The sequence below is a fragment of the Necator americanus genome, chromosome X (genome assembly GCF_031761385.1).
Source record: "Necator americanus strain Aroian chromosome X, whole genome shotgun sequence".
In the NCBI taxonomy this organism is placed as follows: domain Eukaryota; kingdom Metazoa; phylum Nematoda; class Chromadorea; order Rhabditida; family Ancylostomatidae; genus Necator; species Necator americanus.
In genome coordinates this window covers 4,147,425-4,172,758 of record NC_087376.1, presented here as the reverse complement: position 1 = coordinate 4,172,758, position 25,334 = coordinate 4,147,425, and the positions used below count along the sequence as shown (strand labels likewise).

Here is a 25,334-nt window from a genome sequence, read left to right as displayed (position 1 = left end):
AGTTTCTGGATAGGCAGCATCAGTCTTTTGAAAGTAATTCCACTGAGAATTTACCCAACTAATAATTGAACACTATTGAAAATGATGATGATTATTGCATTATTGATTAGTTGTAGATCTTAGACCGTAAATTTGTAGCTTTTTCCCCAAAGCGAAAAGAAATTTTTTTAACTGAGCCAATATGAGCGAATTCATTCTGAATAGTTGAGGAAGTATTGTCCGTAACGTTATCCAAGCACATATTAGAATTATCACCTCAGAGGGTGAGTTAAAGGGAATACCTTTGACTAAAAATGGAACTCTCCTTGGCTACCGTACCAAAAATTTCCTGAGAACAACGATGAGAGAAATAATCATAGAATATATATGACACTAAGTCGTAATATTGGCACAAAAAAGGCACAAAGTGGAGCAAAAGTGGTGTAGGATGACTAAATTCAGGATAGATAGTCGTACGTTTTTTTTTCAATGGGAATCTTTCACAAAGATCGTGAATAAAGATTCAAAAATCCTCTTATAACATTCTAACCGATCAATAAAAATCCTAATTCACTTTCCGTCGAGGATTTTTGATCAGATAGCAACATACAAGACAAAACTATTTCACGACTTAGTCTCGGATGGGATCTGGACAATGACGATGTAGCATTTTGGGGATGATAGAGGTTAGTGGGAAAAAAATGTCCTATGAAGAAAATTCCTTTTAATTAAAGGAATGTGTCATGGGCTGAACTCGTAGTGCTTGTGGGATGTGAGAATTTTCGTGACGATTGTTTACGATCACCTCCGAGTAGGGCAGTATACTGATTTGGTTCCTCTGTTGTCGATCCATACAAACGTGATCCACAATTCCCAAGTGAACTGAAAACAGCAACAATAATTCGTGGATTCAAATACATGGATCGATTGTCCTTGAAATACCACCTTGCAGAGAAAAAAAAAATAAAGGTGTGTTAAACGGTGGAGCAGGTTGAGGGGATCCGTTATTAGATACTCTGCATGGATTAAAAAATTAAAAAAAAGGAAATTCTGTCAGGGGCATGCATAGTGGGAAAAAATTTAATGTTAGCGCTATATGATAGCACATGCAGGTGTAGCTCAGAGGGTTTAGCTGTAGCTGAGGCAGTTCAGCCAGTCTATACAGAAACAACCTGGAAGCATACTGTAGCCCCGGTCAAAGCAGTATCTGTCATTGAGCACTTTCTTGCGATTCTTTCGGCCTGGGAAAACAATCGATTCTTCTCTTCGAGAATCCTAGAATCCATAGAGAAAACTTACCGCTTATTAAGCATATTTTCTCCTTCTTGTTTTCGTACATTTTTGTGCTTCTCAAATAGGATTATCCATAATTTTGGTGAAAATATACAGACCAAAGCAACATTTGCTGACATCGAGATCGAAATACATAACGAGGTGGTTTGAATCTAAACATGGCTCCTTTAATTTTTTAGAGAAAAAAATCATATATAGACAAAAATAAATAGAAAAAGTAAGAAAACAACTACATTATGTATTGGATTAAATTTTATAACAGTAGCAGCTATCGAACAAATGGTTAATATCCCATAAAAATAGCATCTGTTGGTCAAAAACCAGGAAATAATTTCCACATCTTTCTCCTATGTCATCTCCCTATTTTTTCATTCATTTTCTCTTTTTTAATAAGAGGTGAGTGAAATAAATCACTAAAAATGTTAGACGTGGATAATTTTACAGATTTTTAAAAACTTATAGTAATTAATTATCGCTGATTAATAATTTGTAAATAGATTTGTATGTACAAAAAAAAAACCTCCTAAAACTTAGAGGAACGAATTTTGGATTTGACCTTGTCCTACGTGTAACAGGATTATAAATTAAGAAAATTTCTCAATTAACGAGCAAGAAGTTAAAGAATGAAAGATCAGTGATCTTAAAATGATCTAAATCGATCCTTAATTGTACTCCATAACGCAGTGGCACATTCCATAATGATCGAACATCCAGTATATCCCTTATCCTTCATTTTTCGATCTCGTTATTGCTTTATTATAAGTAAAAATTTTTCTCTTTACTTCAAGTTAGAATACATTTACGTTCTAGAATTGAGCAGATTATGCTTTGTGGATTTATTATAGGTATGCTCGACCAAAAAATAGTGTTAGGATGGGCACATTTGAATAAATCCTTCAAAGATCCTTTTCTTCTTTTTTGGAAGTCATGTCTCTGTTTGATTTTAGTCCTGATGATTTATAAAATGAATCTGACGTTGAAATTTTGCCTAATTAACTCATAATTGTATAAAAATTAGATAACGAGAAGTTTCAATTAATTTTGTTTTTGTTTATTGTTAAATACAACTGTAGTTGCGGTGCATACTATTTCTACAAGTATTTATATCATTTTAACGTATTAAATATTTTTCAACGGTAATTAGAAGCCTTGCCTGAAAATCGCTTCCAGTTCCGAAGAAGAAGAAAATCCAACTCAACCAAACAACACATGTTGTATACATGGAAAAACCGATAAACTTAGTTTCATTAAAGTTTTCTGGGACCTGAAGAAAACTGCGACTTTTAAGAATGCAAGTGAGTTCTTTAAAATAGGTCTTTTTCAAATATTACGACCAATGGATCCGTAAATAGTTTGCTACCAACCTTCCTGGTTTTAACAGCGTATACTGTACAGGCTATGATAAGAATTCCATCGTATGCAAGTGAATACAAGAAATGATGATCCGGAACGTTACAGGTTAAAACCACCTGGTCACGTGTAGGATAGTCATGTCGTGATCCTGGAAAATCCTAGGATAAACAAGGTTTGGAATTGCACTCTCACTGAGGTACGTTTGTAGGTAGTTGATGTAAATTAATATGTATAATTCGTGGATAATAGTATTGTTATGGAAGAGTTTTTTTTTTTTGCGAAATTTTCTGTGACAATTTACTTAACCTTTACACTAAGGCAGGCCTTGAATTCGTAAATTTACTTGACTTCAAAGTATTTTTTGTATTTCAAGTCAAATACTTTAGCAGTTCATCAAATGATAAAAAAAAAGCCAAATAAATCAGCAACCATTCACAAAAAAATGTTTTTTTGAAAACCAAGTTCAAAAATGTTGTACTGTACTAGACAGATTTAAGTGATCTGTCACTGCTTTAACTGTCCAACAGAAATTGTATTCTTAAATAAGTGATACACTTAAAGGCATCGTAATAAGATATCGACGTAGTACGGAAATCATAGGGAATCCGTACGATTCGGGTTATAAGTTACGGAACCCAACGTGTCTCGGCTCAATTCCCCTTAGTCACCGTAAAGAACGCCGTGGGAACGACGTTTTTTCCTACGAGGTACGTTAGAACACGTTCCTTTGTACACGTTCTGGCCCCACAGCAACCAATTCATAGGCTTAGTTGAATAGGCTCCCGCGGATGTATCATTGGTCTTCGACTGCTTGCTCGTGGACGCGGCGCATCCACAGTGGAGGTGCGCTATAAGTTCCCTCGTAGGAAAGAACCCCGTTTTCCACGATGTTTTTTTACGACGATAAGGGGAATTTGAGCGGAGCCACACTGGGTCCCATGATCTACCATCCGAACGCTACTGGTTCCCTGAATTTTCCGTGGTACGTCAGTTTCGTGGTACGTTGCCTTTAAGGATGATCAAGAAAACAGTAGATTGAGCTTAACATTTTTCATGGTTATGAGTTAAGGATCGGAAAAATCCTGGAAGCAACTTACCGGGTGGAACAACGAATAACCATATTATACTGCCGATCAATTGAACACCAGCAAGCATGCTTGTCATGACAACCTGTAATATTTTTTTTCTGGATTGCTGTGTAAAGGAAGTGACAGAGATCACTGTCATTTTTATAATCGTTCAAATTTAAAGCAGTAACCAATATGATACGACCAAAAGTTCTCCCCTATTTATTCCGTCTTGGACTCGATGCTAAGGATTTTTCCAATCGGCCCTCTGACTTCCACATCAAGTTTTAAATGAGAAAAAAAATATGAGTTAGAGTGGAATGAAAGAGAGGAGTTACTGTGAGGAACGGGTCCCAACACATGTACAAATGAATAAATAATGTGGTTTCGAAATAAAAGCACAATTTTTCTGGAAGAAAATTATCGCAGCTTTCCTGAATGCTCTTTTCATTGATAGTGAACAGTTTTCAGCTCCTCTATTTAATAGTCTGATTTTTTTTTTGAAATTTTATGCATTTTTGATCATTCGGAGCTATGAGCTCATGCACTAGTAGGCTAGGAAATCCAACGAAAGAGTCCTATGTACTAGGAATTTGTCTCTCACGTGATATGAAAAATTTTCCAAGCATATCCAAAGTTAACTCTGCTCATAATCCGCTCATTTTAGAATTTGTTTATACTACTGCCAAAATAAAGGAGACTGTATATGGAAGTGGAAAATTCAGGAAGAAGCAATAATCGTTTCTAATTTTTACATGAAGTTCCTCTTTGAATAGATTATGTAAATAGAAAAAAATTACCTGTGACAATGGTGATATGAAGAGTGGACGTTGTGCAGAGAGGCTTGCCTGGGAAAATATCCTTGCAATTCGATTCGTTTTCACTAACATTGCTGCATACAGGCAAGAAAATGCGAATCCAATACCTTGAAAAAAAACAAGTAAATAGAGAAAATTAAGGGGAACTGCATTATTATTACTTATTTATTTGTTTGTTTTTTTTTGCTTGTTGTTTATTTGCATATTTAGAAGTCACATTACTGACTGTTTAAACTTTTTTCTTGTGGTAGATGGATTTTTTCTGGATTACTTTGTGCAGAGAACGAAAAATCTACATAGAATTTTTCCAGGATTTTTTTTTTGCTGCTGTTACTCGGCTAACCTATGTTAATACTGAATGAAATTGGGTGAAAATGGAGATTTATGGAAATATCCTAGAGTATTGAGATCAGTTTTGCTCTATTCTATATGTCTGTACTACAACGATTTTTAAAAAATTTTAACCTATTCACCACGTGTAGGATTAATTTCATTTTTGCAAAATCCTTACATAAATCGAATATGGATGCTTATTAGCACTAACCTGTACGTTTAATTGCACAAACTACCGTATTCGGTCGTGAAAGTAGCACGAATGTCATTGCATAGCACATAATCATTGATATCAAAAGCAAATAGCTTAATTCTCGACCTGATGCTTTTACCACTGGTGTCTCATTGTACCTGAATTCAATTATTCTTTTTTAAAAGAGAAAAAAAAGAGAAAAAAAAAGAAAATTAAGGATTAATTCTTATGGATTACGTACATTATATAAATGACAATGACGAATAATGTAGCAATAATACCAATTACAGCAAATACAGCAGGAACAATTGAATAAAGTGAACTCCATCTCATATGTCTTAAATGTGTGATCGATAGATCATAACATCCTTTACGATCCTCCGTTGGCCACCTCAAAAATTAGGAAGAATAAAAAAAATAGAATGAAAAAATAGTAATAGAAGTGGGAAATGCCTTTTTTTTTCCTATAATAAATCGAGTTTTTTAGTTTGAGTCGAAAAAGAAATTATTGTAATTCTATTTAGAAATATCAACTAAAAACAACTGGTAGATGTGTACCGAAAATTATTTTTGTCTTACAATAAGCAGAAAAAAATTATTTTTGTTCTATTATATCTTATTTTTATTACATTATTTCGTATAATATAATCGTATAATATAATGTCTCGTATAATATCATTTCGTCATATTTAAATCTCATTTTTAATTGACTCGATGAAAAAACAGTTGTAAAAATTTTCATTTTCATGATTTTCTCTTCTTGTTGCTTCGAATGTGTCTGGTGTTCTGCGGCCGATGAGGACAAAAGAGGATTCTAAGTCGATTCTTTAAGTAGATTTGTTTTTTTCAAAATGATAAAATTATGTACACGGAATACTTCTACGAATCCAGAAAATTTTGAATATTGAAAATATTTGTAAAAGAAAGGTAAAGTGCAACAAGGATTTCGGGGTTCTGTATTCACAAGAAAATAAAGGGAAAAAGTGCAGTACGGATGACTGGTTTTGAATTAATACCTTAGAAAATTTCCGATGAAAAGAGAATGTATTGTACTTGTCCGACTTCGTCGTCGAGTACAAATTAGATAAGGGAAGAAAATTGAGTTATTTGCACATAGGAATTGTTTTTGTGGAACAGCTAATGTGTAGATTCCAGGAAAGTAAATTCTAGGAATCCCTTTAAAGTAAAAACAACGGATGACCACAAATCAAGTGAGGTCACATAGATTTGAAGAGTTTAGTTGCTATAGGAATGAGTATATAGGAGATCAAGCTCCAGTAGAAATGAAAAATTTTGCAAAAATTACAGTTTTTTTTAAAGAAATTTCCGGATAAAAATAAATATATAGTCCTTGTCGAAAAAACCTAAGGGAAGGAAGCTATATTTTTACGGATGGGAAAACAAAATTGCTTTTAACCTACCATCCAAGTTCACAAGCCACACAATGAGTTTCGTTTATTAAAAATTCGTAATCCTCGCATTTGCTACAAGCCCAACAGCATTGTTCATCCTGAGAAAACGATAATTAAATTAGTGAATGACCAATAAAAGAGAAAAAAAAAGAAGTAAGGAGTGGAAAAAAATGTAGAAAAGGTGATAAATTGAGAAATAAAGTAGAGCAAACAATTATCTTACTACCTTTATTAGCTGTTTTCTGTATCCGGTACGACATTCCAGTGAACACTGTGAAAAAGGAACTTGATCTTTTCCCCACCATAGTTCATCTTCGTAAATTGTAAGCTGTAATGAAAAATTCCAAGAATTCATTTTCAAGGGACCTAGAATCGTTGAGTAAAATAATAACAAGTAATTACATCTCAGAAACTACTCTTTTCAGGAGCAAAATTATTAACATAGAAAGTTGCCCATCCAGAAATTCCATGAAACTGTGTTTTTCAAATTACACCACAAGAGAATGAAAAAACTGACGTTGTTTTCAGACCAATGACCAATTTCAACGTAATCCGATCCATCACTGGGATCGTCATCGTCTTCGGACACGCGACGTTTTTTATCTGAACGAGTGTTTTTGGGTAAATTTACGTAAATTTGCGTAATTTTTCAAATTTTTTTTAAATGTAAATTTAAATATAATTCATACCTAATGATTTCGGCCTGTAGGTCAATATAGTGTAACTAGCTGGTCCATCACCTTGCGGTGAAAATCGAAAATCTTTCCCCACAATGTCTGGAAATTTGATTGTAGTATTTTTAGAAAAATTATACTTCTTCAGATTTAAATAACAGTATTTAATTTCAAAGAAGGGGGATTTTTCTTGAAAAAAATATAAATAGAGTAAATATTATTACTAGTTTCAAAGATGTTTTTCTTTTTTTAGCTGGTAGATTAAATTTAGGATCGCACTATTCGTATTAGAAATCCAAATTGTGTGTTGTAGATTTCAAAGCTTTTGCAAGAGTGCGCTGTATGTATTCATTTCCAGGAAAATAATGCACTCCCGCCATTGAGAATGAGTTCCAACTACTGGAATTTCATTTTTCCTCTTCATCATCGTCGTCGGGATGCGATTCGAATGTTAATTACTCGGTCTGCCCTATTCTTTGCCGTAAGTGCAATTAAGATTGTTCTCAGAATATTCATACTGATAATGAGTTTCATAAATATCTCTAATTACGAACTTCATCTTTCACAAAGATTCCTGGAGATCCAGAAAATGCAAACAAATGAAATCGTGATAAAAAACGAGAATGAAATAGTAGTAACGATGGCATATGATAAAAATAGGAGAGTTCATAAGAAAATCCTTAAGATGATTATTTTCAGAAATCAACAAAGATTGATTAAGTTGATAAATTTATTGTCTTTATTTACAGTAAAATTTTAGATATTTAAGATATTTTGCGTCTCCATAAAGATCAAATTTCCTGTGGAAAATCCTGTTATAGTCCACTGAAAGAAATCTTTCAGATTTTATTTATAAGAAATTTTTATTTCTAAAAAAGTTATTAATACTAAAAAACTGTCACTAGGACTAAGCAGAGTTTGGGAATTTATTTCAAGATTCTTATTTATTTTTAATTTGTTTTCTCCTCGTTAAGAAAGGAAATGTTTGGGAATAACGTTAGGCTATTCTATGATCAATAAGGTATTTTTCTATTCTATTTTATTCTAAACTTTTCTTCAAAATATGAGGTATTCTATCCTTTTCATAATTTTTCTTCAGAATTAGGATGAACAAAACTTTTTTAGGATTTAATTTACACTATAATTCATTTCCTATAATTCTCTTTCATTTTTCTGGAAAGCCTTTAGTGCATCTTCTTCAAAATTCACTTGTCGGTCACGGAAAATGTTCTTATAAAAAGGTTCTTGGAAAAAATAAACTGAAAAAACGGTATCGACTATGAAATAATTCAATATGTATGTGTGTGAGACTTCAATCCTTGACAGAAAAATTTTAATAGTGAATTTTTTAAAAATATAACTATACTGAAGGTTTTTTTTTCCATAGGAAAAAACCCGGATATTAATGATAAGAATAAAAAAAGAATTCTATCAAATAGAAAGAGAAAACTCTGTAATCGCGAAAAAAAAACTTGTGCTTTCGGGAAATGTGAAAATTTATAATACATATGTGATGGAGGTAACACAGCACAGTAGTTGGTTATTCTGAATTCTATTTTCTTCTTGCATAAATCCTTCCCTCAGTTTTTTTCCTTAGAACAAATCTTTTTCCTTCTCATTTCTTTTTCTTTCCTCGAACATTTTCCTTGCAATTAATAGAAAAGAATATTTGATTGGTATACATAGATTGATCCAGAAGAAAAATCATTAAACATTCCCGTCTTTTCAGTTTTCTCTCGTATAAGCAACAAGTAACCAACAGTAAAGGTAAACAAAAAACTTACCTTCAAATTGAACTTTTAATAAATATTTCTGATAGAATTCGTCACCATCAATACTTTGCATTGCATGACAAATGTCAGGCTTTTTCGAGTATCGTGATATCCAGGATGTTTCAATCACATCGTCTGGACAAACCGTACTCTTCATTGCCTGTAAGAATAACACTGGCGGGAAAAAATCGAAGAGATTACGAATTTGAATCCTCAAAATTCCACTGAATTCCCCACCTGCAGTGCGTGGGCGATCGCATAGACAGCATCGATTACAAATTGAACCTTATCATCCGCATGAAAATTCTCACTAGTTTGTCGAGCGTCCTCACATCTAGGAATAGATTCCGGAAGTGTACTTTCAAAAGAACTAAATCCTTACAATTCTATCCAGAGAAAAAAAAACACCCCGAAACCATTTAAAGCTTGTAGGCGTAACCAAAAGACCTGTGTATGTGCATAGAAAGAATTGGATAGAAACTGTCATTAATCTAAGAAAAAGAAAAGAAAATGGAAACAGTAAAAATTCTATTTAAAATGTTTTTAAAAAAATTTAACAGTTTTTGAATAGTTGAGTGATCGAAGATCACTATTTTTTCGAAGAAAGAGCAATTTTTGACTTTACGTAAGTTTCAAGTACTGAATTTATGAAACAAAAAAATTCTCAATGGATTTCAAAATTCTGCGATATCCGAACGCGAAATAAGGAAACGTATAAACAAAGTATGTTGCTTTTTCCTTGGCCTACTTGGTAATAATATACGTAAATTAAAAAAATGATAGAAATCCTTCATTGCAAAAATTTGAGCTGTCAAAGATTAATGCTTGTAACGTTCAAAAATATAATTGGTGGATAAAAATCCAGATTTAAACGGATCTTTTATAAAGTTCCATTTAAACTTCAAAATTTTTCAGATGTAACGTTTTCAAGTGCTTTTTCGGTACTTCACTTAAATTTTCTGGTGTGATTATTTGATTATTTGATTGTTTTACAGACGGTTTAATAATAATTCATTTGAGTTCGACTATTAAACAAAATCGGATCCCTTACGGAGGAAAAAAAAACCGGCAGCTGTCGATGAGCGCTTCCGGAGGCAACGCAAAATTGTGCAAAATTGAAAGAAGCCAGTTTTCTGTGATAGCGAAGAAAAAAAAACGAGGCATTACATTTCCAGAAAGTCTAGTTTCCCAGGGCATCTTGCTTCACTGTGAATTTCGATGCATTCCCATTAATGGAATCCCACTGCGCAATGCTTTTATCGACTATTCGCTTATAATCTTTTCCCAAAGAGTTCTAGGAATGTCTGGAAGATTAAAATCATGTACTAATTTGCATCGACGTTGGTCGTGAGAACTTCCAATCGGTGAGCGCTGACGAGAAACTAACGTTCCAGAACATTACTAGATAGATTCCTCAAAGTATAGAATTTTATTTTTGAAAAAAAAAACTTTTGATGATATTTTAGACATGTTATTACAATAAAAAAAGAGTCAACTGCAACCTGTCAGGTTCTTACCGATTCTCTGTAGATTCTGGAGGTAGATCAAAGCTACATTTGTATTTAGATATCCACAATTCGCGTAACCATTTATTTCGTTCAAATTTTTCCGATCCCGGATGTAGAGATAGTAGATACTAAATAACAAATTTACATAATAATGATCGTATTTGTTTGTCTGAACCTTTCTATTTCATACGAATTTGCTTCATTTATTCGTAGCCTATTGACGACAACAATATTCAGGATGAGCTGAGATGAAGGGATTCCTAATAGCTGTGAGGTTGTAGTTATAATTTGTGTGGTCTGACTATTAGCGCCTATTTTCTCTTCCCCCGCTTTCACACACACACACACATCAAATGTTGTAAAAATAAATAGCAAAAATAAAGCACACGTGAAACAACACGGTCCCACGAAAGAAATCAACAACTGCAAGATATTAAGTTTAAAAAAATCAGTAAAACTAGGTTCACAGTGATAAGCACTAGTGCTAAAAAAGGATCTAATCCTTGAAAATCCTAAAATGTAAATAATGTATTTACGCACACTTTCAAATATATTGCTGAATAACGCGTTTTAAAGATTGTTCTTCACTGCAGATGCGATAGTGAAGGTATTCATGTGACCTTAAGTAAACAAAAGGAGGACACATGAACGAAATGGAGAAACATGATCCAGAAAATAGTAGGATCGCACCCTTAAATACTTATTACTAATCAATAGTCGCCTCTCGTTTTCAGTCAAGCTTATCATTATAATTAATGTCCAATAAACCTCATTATTAATGGTGAATTCAAAATTTTTATTAGATAAAATAAAACAGATTTTCAGATCCTTGAAAAAATTCAACCACAGGCTATGTAGACGATCTTATGTACATTAAATTTGTAATTCTAAGAACATGTAGGAATAACGAAAGGTAGTAGTAATAATTAATAATATTTATAAATAATTTATTATACGGAGGAAAAAACTTGTTTCTCTTTTTTCTTTTGAGAAAGATCTATGAAAATTCCATTTTATTCACCAAGAAAGAGTAATTTGTGAAATTGCTACCTTGAAAAACATATTTTTCAAGAAAAATTGACTCATTTAAATGAATAATGCACTTATTTCTAGCGAATTCGATAAATAAACGTCAGCGGAGATTTTTTTCAAGAAAATTACCTCATTTCTAAGTTCGGATCTTCCCAGGATGTGAAAAGAAGCGGAATTTTTGCAGAACTTTTAGATGAAAATGCGAACAATGAAATGAAAAAAAGAAAAATTTCATTTGGCATTCAAGCAGAAATGACGTTCACTTTGAGTTTTAAATACAGCTGTACAAAAAATTATTCTAATAAAATTATTAAATATGCAGGTATGAAGCAGAATAAATAGTTTTAGTAGTTGTATTCTGTGAAGGTAGGATTTCGGATTTTAATCTTCAAATTTATTTTGTTAGCTCCTCAATTTTTTCCTTCGATTTCATTTTCAATTTTTTCCACCGATACTTTCTCACGAGAATTCATTTTTCGTTCATATTCCTCTGTTTATTTTTCTCTCTTTTTTTGAATCCATTTTAAGTTCCCATTCAGCAACTCTGCCCACCCTCCTCCCTCCTCATACATAAGCACATATAGCAGCTACTCATTATTAGTTCCAACTGCACCATAGTGGATTGTGGGCTTAATTATCCCTTTCGCTAGTTATGGATATGTACGGGACGAAGAGGTTGAGGTGATACGAGTAAGTAAGAGAAACTTGCCTCGTCAAATGAAGGCACTTTCTGTGAGGCCAACATCAAAACAAGAGCACCTTGTGCAGCTAATCTATTATGTCCAATCATATATTTTTCGTTATTTCGATCCCAACTTTCGGATGCTAACCTAAAATACAAAATAAGCAATTATGCTAAAATGTGTCAAAATATTAACAATATATTTAAATTCGGTTGTTGCCTGAAAAAAAAGAAAAAAAAAAGAAGTTTCACAACGATGCCTTCGTCCACGATGTGGATATCATGTGACCTTTTTTTCTTCTAAAGTCTAACCTTCCAAACAGATGGGACCTTACCATATAATCTTCTTTTTACTGTATCCTGCCGAAAGTTTCATTCGTTCAGCTGTATGTTTTAGTAGTTCCGGAACATATTCAGTCCCAACAAATAGTACGACAACTCGAGCACCAACTTTTTTATCCGGTTGTAACCTTTAAAATATAATAAAGTATAAAAAGAATTCTGTTTGAGTGGTATAAGCTTTTCACCGAATCAACAGAAAACAAATTAGAAACTCCTGTTTTTACAGAATTAAACAAAAAAAAAACAGGAAAAAATCTATAAAACCCACTTTTTTACAAGATTATCTATCGATTCCACAAAACTTTCCTTTTTATTCTGTATACGTTCCTCAATTGCTATACAAATTCCTTTTTTTCGAGCCTCCTTTTTAAACGCATCCGCTCCTGGAAAAATTCATTTAAAAAATCAGAAATAGTTTCTTTTTCCTTATTTAAAGAACGGGATAATTGTGTGAATGAAGTCGAAAACGGCATGGAATGAAATGTTGAGGGAGAAAAACTCCGAACTCGGAGGTTCAGTTCAGTTCTCCCGGTCTCTGTTCACCATACATTTCATTAAAATTTGGATTCTGTTCACACTCTGATATATTCATCCATAGAAATCCATAAAGTTCTAACTAGGTAAAATTACTAATAAAAACTAGTTTTCTGTTATTGTTAATTGTTGAGAAAAAATATGTACAAAGATTTCAATGCGAGATGAACAAAAAGAGTAAAAAAGCTAAAAAAAAAAGACAAAAAATAAGCTAAGGTGCACTATCATCATTTAAAAATTCACGGATTCTATTTTTGGGAAAAAACATTATTTTTATGGAAGTAAATTTGCTACAACAGTCATAAAACAACTGTAAAGCTGAATAATAGGATCTAATCAGGAAAAAATCTTTTACTGAATAAAAATCCGAAATCACCACTATGAATTGAATTCGAAAATGTAGCGAAAAGTGTACTAAATTAAAGAATTAGATTTTTTTTTTCAAGATTTTAAATTACCGAAAATTATCCAAGGATCCATACGATTACCTAGTTCTCCATATTCATCCGCGGAATAAACGAGAGACACATACGTCCATTTAAATCGTACAGCAATTTCTACCATCGCCATCGCTTGATAATCATCCGATGGTACTGTTCTAAGCAATAAAAGAAATATTTTCATAATGTTGTTGTGTCCGTAATTGCACAGCAAACCTGGCAAAATATTCAAAACGACTTTATCGGAGAGATCAGCGTTAGTGCTAGCTGGACTAACTTGTACTATACGAAGTAATCGGAAGTAAATTTGCTACCTAAAATTATTTTTTTAAAATAAAAATTTCCTTATTTTTTTCTTTATTCTTATACGAAATTTAACATCAAACCTGTACAGTGACGGAACTGTAGCTGGCACCAACTACAGCAACAACATTCTTTTCTTACTAGCACTTCTTGTAAGAGGATCACTTCCATCACTAATAATAAATAATTTTTACAATACTATTTAATTCGGATATTTTCTAGAGCACATAAATAATGTAAATAAATTTAAATCCATACCTACATACGTAATCCGAAGCATCCGATGAACCAATCATATCACGAACAAATTCTAAGCTTTGATTAAGAGCATATGCTGGATTTGAACAAGAATCCAGTATTAAAGCTCCTAAAGATTATTTTCAAGGATTCTTAATGGAACAATCCATTTTTTTTTCCAACACCATAAGACGTAATTTGAGTAATAATCGCATACTTACCAATTTATACCCGCGTAAAAAATCTTTCTGAGCATTTATTCGATCTAAAGCGTATAACATAGCTTCCTACTCGATGGACACCTCTGAAAATTCTCGAATTTTCTCTCAAAAAATTTTACAAGCGAGAAAAAAAATGAAATTTCTCGTACCTCGTCTCCGGCAATTTCTCCACGAGGTTCGTCAGGATTTTGTGATTTTGTATGAACTGGAAAACACCTCCCAACATCAAATCGCCGGCTATCCCTTATTTGACGGACCTTAACACAGAAAAATTTTTTAGCGATTAGGATTTCATCAGTTTTTTTGAAATCCAGGAACTCTTGAAGTCATCCGTTAGTTTTGATCTTAAGCTTTGTGCACCTATCAAGTTCATGTTTTGTGTAAACATAAGATTGATGACGTTCCGGATCTTAAAAATAACAAAATGACAATCTTTTTTCCCAACAACTGACACAAAAAAAAAAACTAGCAGAATTTTTAAATGCAAAAAGTTGTACGTTCCTGATGATAAAAAGCGAAAAAAAAACCTAAAATTAACTTAAAAGAACTAAATAACCTTTTTTGAAGGTGCGAGACGATTAGGCATCGACCATCTACAAAAAAGAATATTTAACACTATACGATGAATAATTGTGGAAAAAAACAGAAAAAAATACAATTATTTTTTTTTCGAACCTTAACTACTTCCGTAACATTTGCTAGGATGAGTTGCCAAGGCAAGGATTGAGAACATGTAAAACAAAAGAGTAGTGTCTGAAACATAATATAATATTAGAGTAGTACGGGAAAAAATCAACTTTGATTACAGTTTATATCGCCCATTTATCGAATCCAATTAATAGAAAATAATTGTATAATGAATTGGAGAGGGGGAAAAATAATTATACTTGATTAAAGGATTAAGGATTTGGATGAGGAAACGAATATGGACTACTCTTTCAGGAGCAAAATTATTAACATAGAAAGTTGCCCATCCAGAAATTCCATGAAACTGTGTTTTTCAAATTACACCATAAGAAATGAAAAAACTGACGTTGCCAGACCAATGACCAATTTCAACGTAATCCGATCCATCACTGGGATCGTCATCGTCTTCGGACACGCGACGTTTTTTATCTGAACGAATGTTTTTGGGTAAATTTACGTAAATTTGCGTAATTTTTAAAACTTTTTTAAATGTAAATTTAAATATAATTCATACCTAATGATTTCGGCCTGTAGGTCAATATAGTGTAACTAGCTGGTCCATCACCTTGCGGTGAAAATCGAAAATCTTTCCCCACAATGTCTGGAAATTTGATTGTAGTATTTTTAGAAAAATTATACTTCTTCAGATTTAAATAACAGTATTTAATTTCAAAGAAGGGGGATTTTTCTTGAAAAAAATATAAATAGAGTAAATATTATTACTAGTTTCAAAGATGTTTTTCTTTTTTTAGCTGGTAGATTAAATTTAGGATCGCACTATTCGTATTAGAAATCCAAATTGTGTGTTGTAGATTTCAACGCTTTGCAAGAGTGCGCTGTATGTATTCATTTCCAGGAAAATAATGCACTCCCGCCATTGAGAATGAGTTCCAACTACTGGAATTTCATTTTTCCTCTTCATCATCGTCGTCGGGATGCGATTCGAATGTTAATTACTCGGTCTGCCCCTATTCTTTGCCGTAAGTGCAATTAAGATTGTTCTCAGAATATTCATACTGATAATGAGTTTCATAAATATCTCCTAATTACGAACTTCATCTTTCACAAAGATTCCTGGAGATCCAGAAAATGCAAACAAATGAAATCGTGATAAAAAACGAGAATGAAATAGTAGTAACGATGGCATATGATAAAAATAGGAGAGTTCATAAGAAAATCCTTAAGATGATTATTTTCAGGAAATCAACAAAGATTGATTAAGTTGATAAATTTATTGTCTTTATTTACAGTAAAATTTTAGATATTTAAGATATTTTGCTTTTCTATAAAGATCAAATTCCTGTGGAAAATCCTGTTATAGTCCACTGAAAGAAATCTTTCAGATTTTATTTATAAGAAATTTTTATTTCTAAAAAAGTTATTAATACTAAAAAAACTGTCACTAGGACTAAGCAGAGTTTGGGAATTTATTTCAAGATTCTTATTTATTTTTAATTTGTTTTCTCCTCGTTAAGAAAGGAAATGTTTGGGAATAACGTTAGGCTATTCTATGATCAATAAGGTATTTTTCTATTCTATTTTATTCTAAACTTTTCTTCAAAATATGAGGTATTCTATCCTTTTCATAATTTTTCTTCAGAATTAGGATGAACAAAACTTTTTTAGGATTTAATTTACACTATAATTCATTTCCTATAATTCTCTTTCATTTTTCTGGAAAGCCTTTAGTGCATCTTCTTCAAAATTCACTTGTCGGTCACGGAAAATGTTCTTATAAAAAGGTTCTTGGAAAAAATAAACTGAAAAAACGGTATCGACTATGAAATAATTCAATATGTATGTGTGTGAGACTTCAATCCTTGACAGAAAAATTTTAATAGTGAATTTTTTAAAAATATAACTATACTGAAGGTTTTTTTTCCATAGGAAAAAACCCGGATATTAATGATAAGAATAAAAAGAATTCTATCAAATAGAAAGAGAAAACTCTGTAATCGCGAAAAAAAAAACTTGTGCTTTCGGGAAATGTGAAAATTTATAATACATATGTGATGGAGGTAACACAGCACAGTAGTTGGTTATTCTGAATTCTATTTTCTTCTTGCATAAATCCTTCCCTCAGTTTTTTTTCCTTAGAACAAATCTTTTTCCTTCTCATTTCTTTTTCTTTCCTCGAACATTTTCCTTGCAATTAATAGAAAAGAATATTTGATTGGTATACATAGATTGATCCAGAAGAAAAATCATTAAACATTCCCGTCTTTTCAGTTTTCTCTCGTATAAGCAACAAGTAACCAACAGTAAAGGTAAACAAAAAACTTACCTTCAAATTGAACTTTTAATAAATATTTCTGATAGAATTCGTCACCATCAATACTTTGCATTGCATGACAAATGTCAGGCTTTTTCGAGTATCGTGATATCCAGGATGTTTCAATCACATCGTCTGGACAAACCGTACTCTTCATTGCCTGTAAGAATAACACTGGCGGGAAAAAAATCGAAGAGATTACGAATTTGAATCCTCAAAATTCCACTGAATTCCCCACCTGCAGTGCGTGGGCGATCGCATAGACAGCATCGATTACAAATTGAACCTTATCATCCGCATGAAAATTCTCACTAGTTTGTCGAGCGTCCTCACATCTAGGAATAGATTCCGGAAGTGTACTTTCAAAAGAACTAAATCCTTACAATTCTATCCAGAGAAAAAAAAAACACCCCGAAACCATTTAAAGCTTGTAGGCGTAACCAAAAGACCTGTGTATGTGCATAGAAAGAATTGGATAGAAGCTGTCATTAATCTAAGAAAAAGAAAAGAAAATGGAAACAGTAAAAATTCTATTTAAAATGTTTTTAAAAAATTTAACAGTTTTTGAATAGTTGAGTGATCGAAGATCACTATTTTTTTTCGAAGAAAGAGCAATTTTTGACTTTACGTAAGTTTCAAGTACTGAATTTATGAAACAAAAAAATTCTCAATGGATTTCAAAATTCTGCGATATCCGAACGCGAAATAAGGAAACGTATAAACAAAGTATGTTGCTTTTTCCTTGGCCTACTTGGTAATAATATACGTAAATTAAAAAAATGATAGAAATCCTTCATTGCAAAAATTTGAGCTGTCAAAGATTAATGCTTGTAACGTTCAAAAATATAATTGGTGGATAAAAATCCAGATTTAAACGGATCTTTTATAAAGTTCCATTTAAACTTCAAAATTTTTCAGATGTAACGTTTTCAAGTGCTTTTTCGGTACTTCACTTAAATTTTCTGGTGTGATTATTTGATTATTTGATTGTTTTACAGACGGTTTAATAATAATTCATTTGAGTTCGACTATTAAACAAAATCGGATCCCTTACGGAGGAAAAAAAAACCGGCAGCTGTCGATGAGCGCTTCCGGAGGCAACGCAAAATTGTGCAAAATTGAAAGAAGCCAGTTTTCTGTGATAGCGAAGAAAAAAAAACGAGGCATTACATTTCCAGAAAGTCTAGTTTCCCAGGGCATCTTGCTTCACTGTGAATTTCGATGCATTCCCATTAATGGAATCCCACTGCGCAATGCTTTTATCGACTATTCGCTTATAATCTTTTCCCAAAGAGTTCTAGGAATGTCTGGAAGATTAAAATCATGTACTAATTTGCATCGACGTTGGTCGTGAGAACTTCCAATCGGTGAGCGCTGACGAGAAACTAACGTTCCAGAACATTACTAGATAGATTCCTCAAAGTATAGAATTTTATTTTTGAAAAAAAAAACTTTTGATGATATTTTAGACATGTTATTACAATAAAAAAAGAGTCAACTGCAACCTGTCAGGTTCTTACCGATTCTCTGTAGATTCTGGAGGTAGATCAAAGCTACATTTGTATTTAGATATCCACAATTCGCGTAACCATTTATTTCGTTCAAATTTTTCCGATCCCGGATGTAGAGATAGTAGATACTAAATAACAAATTTACATAATAATGATCGTATTTGTTTGTCTGAACCTTTCTATTTCATACGAATTTGCTTCATTTATTCGTAGCCTATTGACGACAACAATATTCAGGATGAGCTGAGATGAAGGGATTCCTAATAGCTGTGAGGTTGTAGTTATAATTTGTGTGGTCTGACTATTAGCGCCTATTTTCTCTTCCCCCGCTTTCACACACACACACACATCAAATGTTGTAAAAATAAATAGCAAAAATAAAGCACACGTGAAACAACACGGTCCCACGAAAGAAATCAACAACTGCAAGATATTAAGTTTAAAAAAATCAGTAAAACTAGGTTCACAGTGATAAGCACTAGTGCTAAAAAAGGATCTAATCCTTGAAAATCCTAAAATGTAAATAATGTATTTACGCACACTTTCAAATATATTGCTGAATAACGCGTTTTAAAGATTGTTCTTCACTGCAGATGCGATAGTGAAGGTATTCATGTGACCTTAAGTAAACAAAAGGAGGACACATGAACGAAATGGAGAAACATGATCCAGAAAATAGTAGGATCGCACCCTTAAATACTTATTACTAATCAATAGTCGCCTCTCGTTTTCAGTCAAGCTTATCATTATAATTAATGTCCAATAAACCTCATTATTAATGGTGAATTCAAAATTTTTATTAGATAAAATAAAACAGATTTTCAGATCCTTGAAAAATTCAACCACAGGCTATGTAGACGATCTTATGTACATTAAATTTGTAATTCTAAGAACATGTAGGAATAACGAAAGGTAGTAGTAATAATTAATAATATTTATAAATAATTTATTATACGGAGGAAAAAACTTGTTTCTCTTTTTTCTTTTGAGAAAGATCTATGAAAATTCCATTTTATTCACCAAGAAAGAGTAATTTGTGAAATTGCTACCTTGAAAAACATATTTTTCAAGAAAATTGACTCATTTAAATGAATAATGCACTTATTTCTAGCGAATTCGATAAATAAACGTCAGCGGAGATTTTTTTTTCAAGAAAATTACCTCATTTCTAAGTTCGGATCTTCCCAGGATGTGAAAAGAAGCGGAATTTTTGCAGAACTTTTAGATGAAAATGCGAACAATGAAATGAAAAAAAAAGAATTTCATTTGGCATTCAAGCAGAAATGACGTTCACTTTGAGTTTTAAATACAGCTGTACAAAAAATTATTCTAATAAAATTATTAAATATGCAGGTATGAAGCAGAATAAATAGTTTTAGTAGTTGTATTCTGTGAAGGTAGGATTTCGGATTTTAATCTTCAAATTTATTTTGTTAGCTCCTCAATTTTTTCCTTCGATTTCATTTTCAATTTTTTCCACCGTACTCTCTCACGAGGATTCATTTTTCATTCATATTCCTCTGTCGATTTTTCTCTCTCTTTTTTGAATCCATTTTAAGTTCTCATTCAGCAACTCTGTCCACCCTCCTCCCTCCTCATACATAAGCACATATAGCAGCTACTCATTATTAGTTCCAACTGCACCATAGTGGATTGTGGGCTTAATTATCCCTTTCGCTAGTTATGGATATGTACGGGACGAAGAGGTTGAGGTGATACGAGTAAGTAAGAGAAACTTGCCTCGTCAAATGAAGGCACTTTCTGTGAGGCCAACATCAAAACAAGAGCACCTTGTGCAGCTAATCTATTATGTCCAATCATATATTTTTCGTTATTTCGATCCCAACTTTCGGATGCTAACCTAAAATACAAAATAAGCAATTATGCTAAAATGTGTTAAAATGTTAACAATATATTTAAATTCGATTGTTGCCTGAAAAAAAAAGAAGTTTCACAACGATACCTTCGTCCACGATGTGGATATCATGTGACCTTTTTTTCTTCTAAAGTCTAACCTTCCAAACAGATGGGACCTTACCATATAATCTTCTTTTTTACTGTATCCTGCCGAAAGTTTCATTCGTTCAGCTGTATGTTTTAGTAGTTCCGGAACATATTCAGTCCCAACAAATAGTACGACAACTCGAGCACCAACTTTTTTATCCGGTTGTAACCTTTAAAATATAATAAAGTATAAAAAGAATTCTGTTTGAGTGGTATAAGCTTTTCACCGAATCAACAGAAAACAAATTAGAAACTCCTGTTTTTACAGAATTAAACAAAAAAAAACAGGAAAAAATCTATAAAACCCACTTTTTTACAAGATTATCTATCGATTCCACAAAACTTTCCTTTTTATTCTGTATACGTTCCTCAATTGCTATACAAATTCCTTTTTTTCGAGCCTCCTTTTTAAACGCATCCGCTCCTGGAAAAATTCATTTAAAAAATCAGAAATAGTTTCTTTTTCCTTATTTAAAGAACGGGATAATTGTGTGAATGAAGTCGAAAACGGCATGGAATGAAATGTTGAGGGAGAAAAACTCCGAACTCGGAGGTTCAGTTCAGTTCTCCCGGTCTCTGTTCACCATACATTTCATTAAAATTTGGATTCTGTTCACACTCTGATATATTCATCCATAGAAATCCATAAAGTTCTAACTAGGTAAAATTACTAATAAAAACTAGTTTTCTGTTATTGTTAATTGTTGAGAAAAAATATGTACAAAGATTTCAATGCGAGATGAACAAAAAGAGTAAAAAAGCTAAAAAAAAAGACAAAAAATAAGCTAAGGTGCACTATCATCATTTAAAAATTCACGGATTCTATTTTTGGGAAAAAACATTATTTTTATGGAAGTAAATTTGCTACAACAGTCATAAAACAACTGTAAAGCTGAATAATAGGATCTAATCAGGAAAAAATCTTTTACTGAATAAAAATCCGAAATCACCACTATGAATTGAATTCGAAAATGTAGCGAAAAGTGTACTAAATTAAAGAATTAGATTTTTTTTTCAAGATTTTAAATTACTGAAAATTATCCAAGGATCCATACGATTACCTAGTTCTCCATATTCATCCGCGGAATAAACGAGAGACACATACGTCCATTTAAATCGTACAGCAATTTCTACCATCGCCATCGCTTGATAATCATCCGATGGTACTGTTCTAAGCAATAAAAGAAATATTTTCATAATGTTGTTGTGTCCGTAATTGCACAGCAAACCTGGCAAAATATTCAAAACGACTTTTATCGGAGAGATCAGCGTTAGTGCTAGCTGGACTAACTTGTACTATACGAAATAATCGAAGTAAATTTGCTACCTAAAATTATTTTTTTAAAAATAAAAATTTCCTTATTTTTTTCTTTATTCTTATACGAAATTTAACATCAAACCTGTACAGTGACGGAACTGTAGCTGGCACCAACTACAGCAACAACATTCTTTTTCTTACTAGCACTTCTTGTAAGAGGATCACTTCCATCACTAATAATAAATAATTTTTACAATACTATTTTATTCAGATATTTTCTAGGCACATAAATAATGTAAATAAATTTAAATCCATACCTACATACGTAATCCGAAGCATCCGATGAACCAATCATATCACGAACAAATTCTAAGCTTTGATTAAGAGCATATGCTGGATTTGAACAAGAATCCAGTATTAAAGCTCCCTAAAGATTATTTTCAAGGATTCTTAATGGAACAATCCATTTTTTTTTCCAACACCATAAGACGTAATTTGAGTAATAATCGCATACTTACCAATTTATACCCGCGTAAAAAATCTTTCTGAGCATTTATTCGATCTAAAGCGTATAACATAGCTTCTACTCGATGGACACCTCTGGAAAATTCTCGAATTTTCTCTCAAAAATTTTTTTTCATGCGAGAAAAAAAAATGAAATTTCTCGTACCTCGTCTCGGCAATTTCTCCACAAGGTTCGTCAGGATTTTGTGATTTTGTATGAACTGGGAAAACACCTCCCAACATCAAATCGCCGGCTATCCTTATTTGACGGACCTTAACAGAGAAAATTTTTTAGCGATTAGATTTCATCAGTTTTTTTTTGAAATCCAGGAACTCTTGAAGTCATCCGTTAGTTTTGATCTTAAGCTTTGTGCACCTGTCAAGTTCATGTTTTGTGTAAACATATGATTGATGACGTTCCGGATCTTAAAAATAACAAAATGACAATCTTTTTTCCCAACAACTGACGCAAAAAAAAAAAAAACTAGCAGAATTTTTTAAATGCAAAAAGTTGTACGTTCCTGATGATAAAGCGAAAAAAAAAACTAAAATTAACTTAAAAGAACTAAAATAACCTTATTTGAAGGTGCGAGATCGTTGCCATCGACCATCTACAAAAAAAAGAATATTTAACACTATACGATGAATAATTGTGGAAAAAAACAGAAAAAAATACAATTATTTTTTTCGAACCTTGGCTGCTTCCGTAACATTTGCTAGGATATGAGTTGCCAAGGCAAGGATTGAGAACATGAAACAAAAGAGTAGTGTCTGAAACATAATATAATATTAGAGTAGCATGGGAAAAAATCCTTTGATTATTTATATCGCCCATTTATCGAATCCAATTAATAGAAAATAATTGTATAATGAATTGGAGAGGGGGAAAAAATAATTATACTTGATTAAGGATTAAGGATTTGGATAGGAAACGAATATACGGGCATATTCAGGCATCACTGAGCTCGTAATGGCATTTTCGATGGTTGAAACATGATCTGTTGGATTCTAATGAGCGCTGCTTGTACGGAGAGAGTATCGTTGGTCGTTTTTCGACCACACCCCTATTTATTCGAACGTAAAATTCAATAAGTTCTCGTACATAGTGGATTTGCCGTGTGGATGAAGGTGAATTTCCATGAATTACCCGTTGAACATCATCATCGGCAACAATAGCAGTCGTCGTCGAAGACATAAGTTTCGAAGTTGAATGACGTTGAATCCAGGGGAAAAAAAAGAGGAGGGAAAAATCCACACGTCATTTCGTCACAACACACACACACATACACACGCGCACGTTGAAATTCAATTCACTAGGTCGGCTAGAAGTCACCAATAGGGAAGAAAAAAAATAAAAAGTTACGCTTTAACTCTCTCTCTCACACACTCGCTTTCGCCCTCTTTCTGGAAGAGCTAAAGATGGAGAAATGGTCTGGAACTATGGAATTATATTGATGAGAGTTTTCAAATACTTGGTCCTTTTGTTCAAGATTACAACTTGAAAGACGGCCGAGCTTTTGTTTCTCGTACGAGGCTACGAGGTACACAATGGCACTCAATTTTTTTTATTGAGGAGAATCCTCCTAAATTAACGCGAATCCACTATTCAATACAGATGTTTATGTCGTATGAATATGAATAACATATGATGTTTACTTTATTCCCCTTTTTAAAACTCTCACCACTATTCGGAACATTGTAATAGAAGAGTTGTGGATCTATTACAAGTCAGGAAAAGAAGATATGAGCAAATAAAGACATCTGACATCTTCCCCATATAAAAAAACATCACACAAATTGTTTATTGTTCTGTTTTTGAGAGATCTCTACTTATAATTAACAATTAATTTTATTCCTTTGAGATGATTTTTGATACATTGACAGCAAAAAAAAAATTCCTAACCATATAGCATAACAATTAGTGTGATTGTTCGAAAATTACATTGGTAGTAAATATTAATTTTAATTTTTCACTATCTTCAGATGAAATAGATCTACCGAAAACAAATGTCTGTAGCGAAAGGATCAAAATACACGAATGAAAAGGAATGACGCAAATCGTAAAAATAAGAGATATCTCGAGCACATTGCTTTTTTCACATATTAAAGTAAAATTGAGTCATATTTTGAGGGAATAAGAGGATGAGGCTTATGATCTAGTTGTGTATGAATGAATGAAACAGGCGGTTATTGGTGACAGTTGTTCAAAAGCTATTGGAAAGTGGAAAATTTTATGAAAACTACTATTTGTTTCGATGTTATTGTCGAAGAATTTCCTAGAATCTCTCGTTTTTCCAAAGTGAAACAAGTTTATCGTGGAAGATTCGGAAAGTTCAGATGTATAAAGGAAGCAAATTGGCGAGGATTCCTAGGATTGACAAGCATAGAAGCATCCAGAGGTCAGTCATCACAAAAAATTTATAAATTTACAAATGTAAACTCCTGGAGACGTCATCCAAGCTAGAATTAAACATCATCAGTGAATTTTTCTTAGAGAAAAGCAACAAAAGATGATTTAAAAATAGATAAATTTTTATTATTCTATCATGGGTTATTCTGGATAATCACTAAATCGTTAAGTAAAGATAAATTGCAACTCGTAACCACTCGAATGGGTGGCGTATGTTCTTAAATGCGCTTAAAATGAGGCATTGTTTGGCAGTTTGTTAATCCATGCTCACTTCTCATCCAGAAAAAAAAAACTAATAACAAAAGTTGAATCTGTTTACTATCATCAAAGAAGATCTCAGCAGAAAAAAAACACCAGTAAACACTTAAAAAAACAGACAACACTTCAAATAAATGAACAAGATGAGGCAGATATTCCGGGAATTCCACGGACTAAATCCCTCATTATCGAGTAAATTTGCCTATTTCTACCATCATTCTTTGACTGAGAACATTC

General features: G+C 32.5%; 1 protein-coding gene across 2 annotated transcripts; it reads right to left on the bottom strand.

Moving 5' to 3' along the window:
- Window positions 1-707: 707 nt before the first annotated feature.
- On the bottom strand, window positions 708-23,624 carry RB195_021449 (uncharacterized protein; the record flags this gene model as incomplete). Of its 2 annotated transcripts, XM_064208189.1 has the most annotated exons (38): window positions 708-861; window positions 1,279-1,424; window positions 2,637-2,773; window positions 3,723-3,795; window positions 4,493-4,617; window positions 5,055-5,194; window positions 5,278-5,427; window positions 6,458-6,546; window positions 6,675-6,776; window positions 6,966-7,051; window positions 7,138-7,224; window positions 8,907-9,054; window positions 9,132-9,228; window positions 10,412-10,530; window positions 12,144-12,264; window positions 12,452-12,586; window positions 12,727-12,841; window positions 13,481-13,590; window positions 13,994-14,102; window positions 14,264-14,276; window positions 14,343-14,450; window positions 15,227-15,309; window positions 15,395-15,481; window positions 17,165-17,312; window positions 17,391-17,487; window positions 18,673-18,791; window positions 20,404-20,524; window positions 20,679-20,837; window positions 20,977-21,091; window positions 21,729-21,838; window positions 21,897-21,994; window positions 22,068-22,158; window positions 22,243-22,352; window positions 22,444-22,525; window positions 22,596-22,702; window positions 23,005-23,040; window positions 23,123-23,200; window positions 23,577-23,624. In XM_064208189.1, 38 exons carry the CDS (start codon window positions 23,622-23,624, stop codon window positions 708-710), a joined length of 4,053 nt encoding a protein of 1,350 aa, XP_064064070.1. The 2 variants fall into 2 exon arrangements, with proteins under 2 accessions (XP_064064070.1, XP_064064071.1); XM_064208190.1 differs by lacking the exons at window positions 14,264-14,276; window positions 14,343-14,450; window positions 23,005-23,040; window positions 23,123-23,200 and adding an exon at window positions 13,649-13,669 and having other exon boundaries at window positions 12,162-12,264; window positions 15,244-15,309.
- Window positions 23,625-25,334: the final 1,710 nt, after the last annotated feature.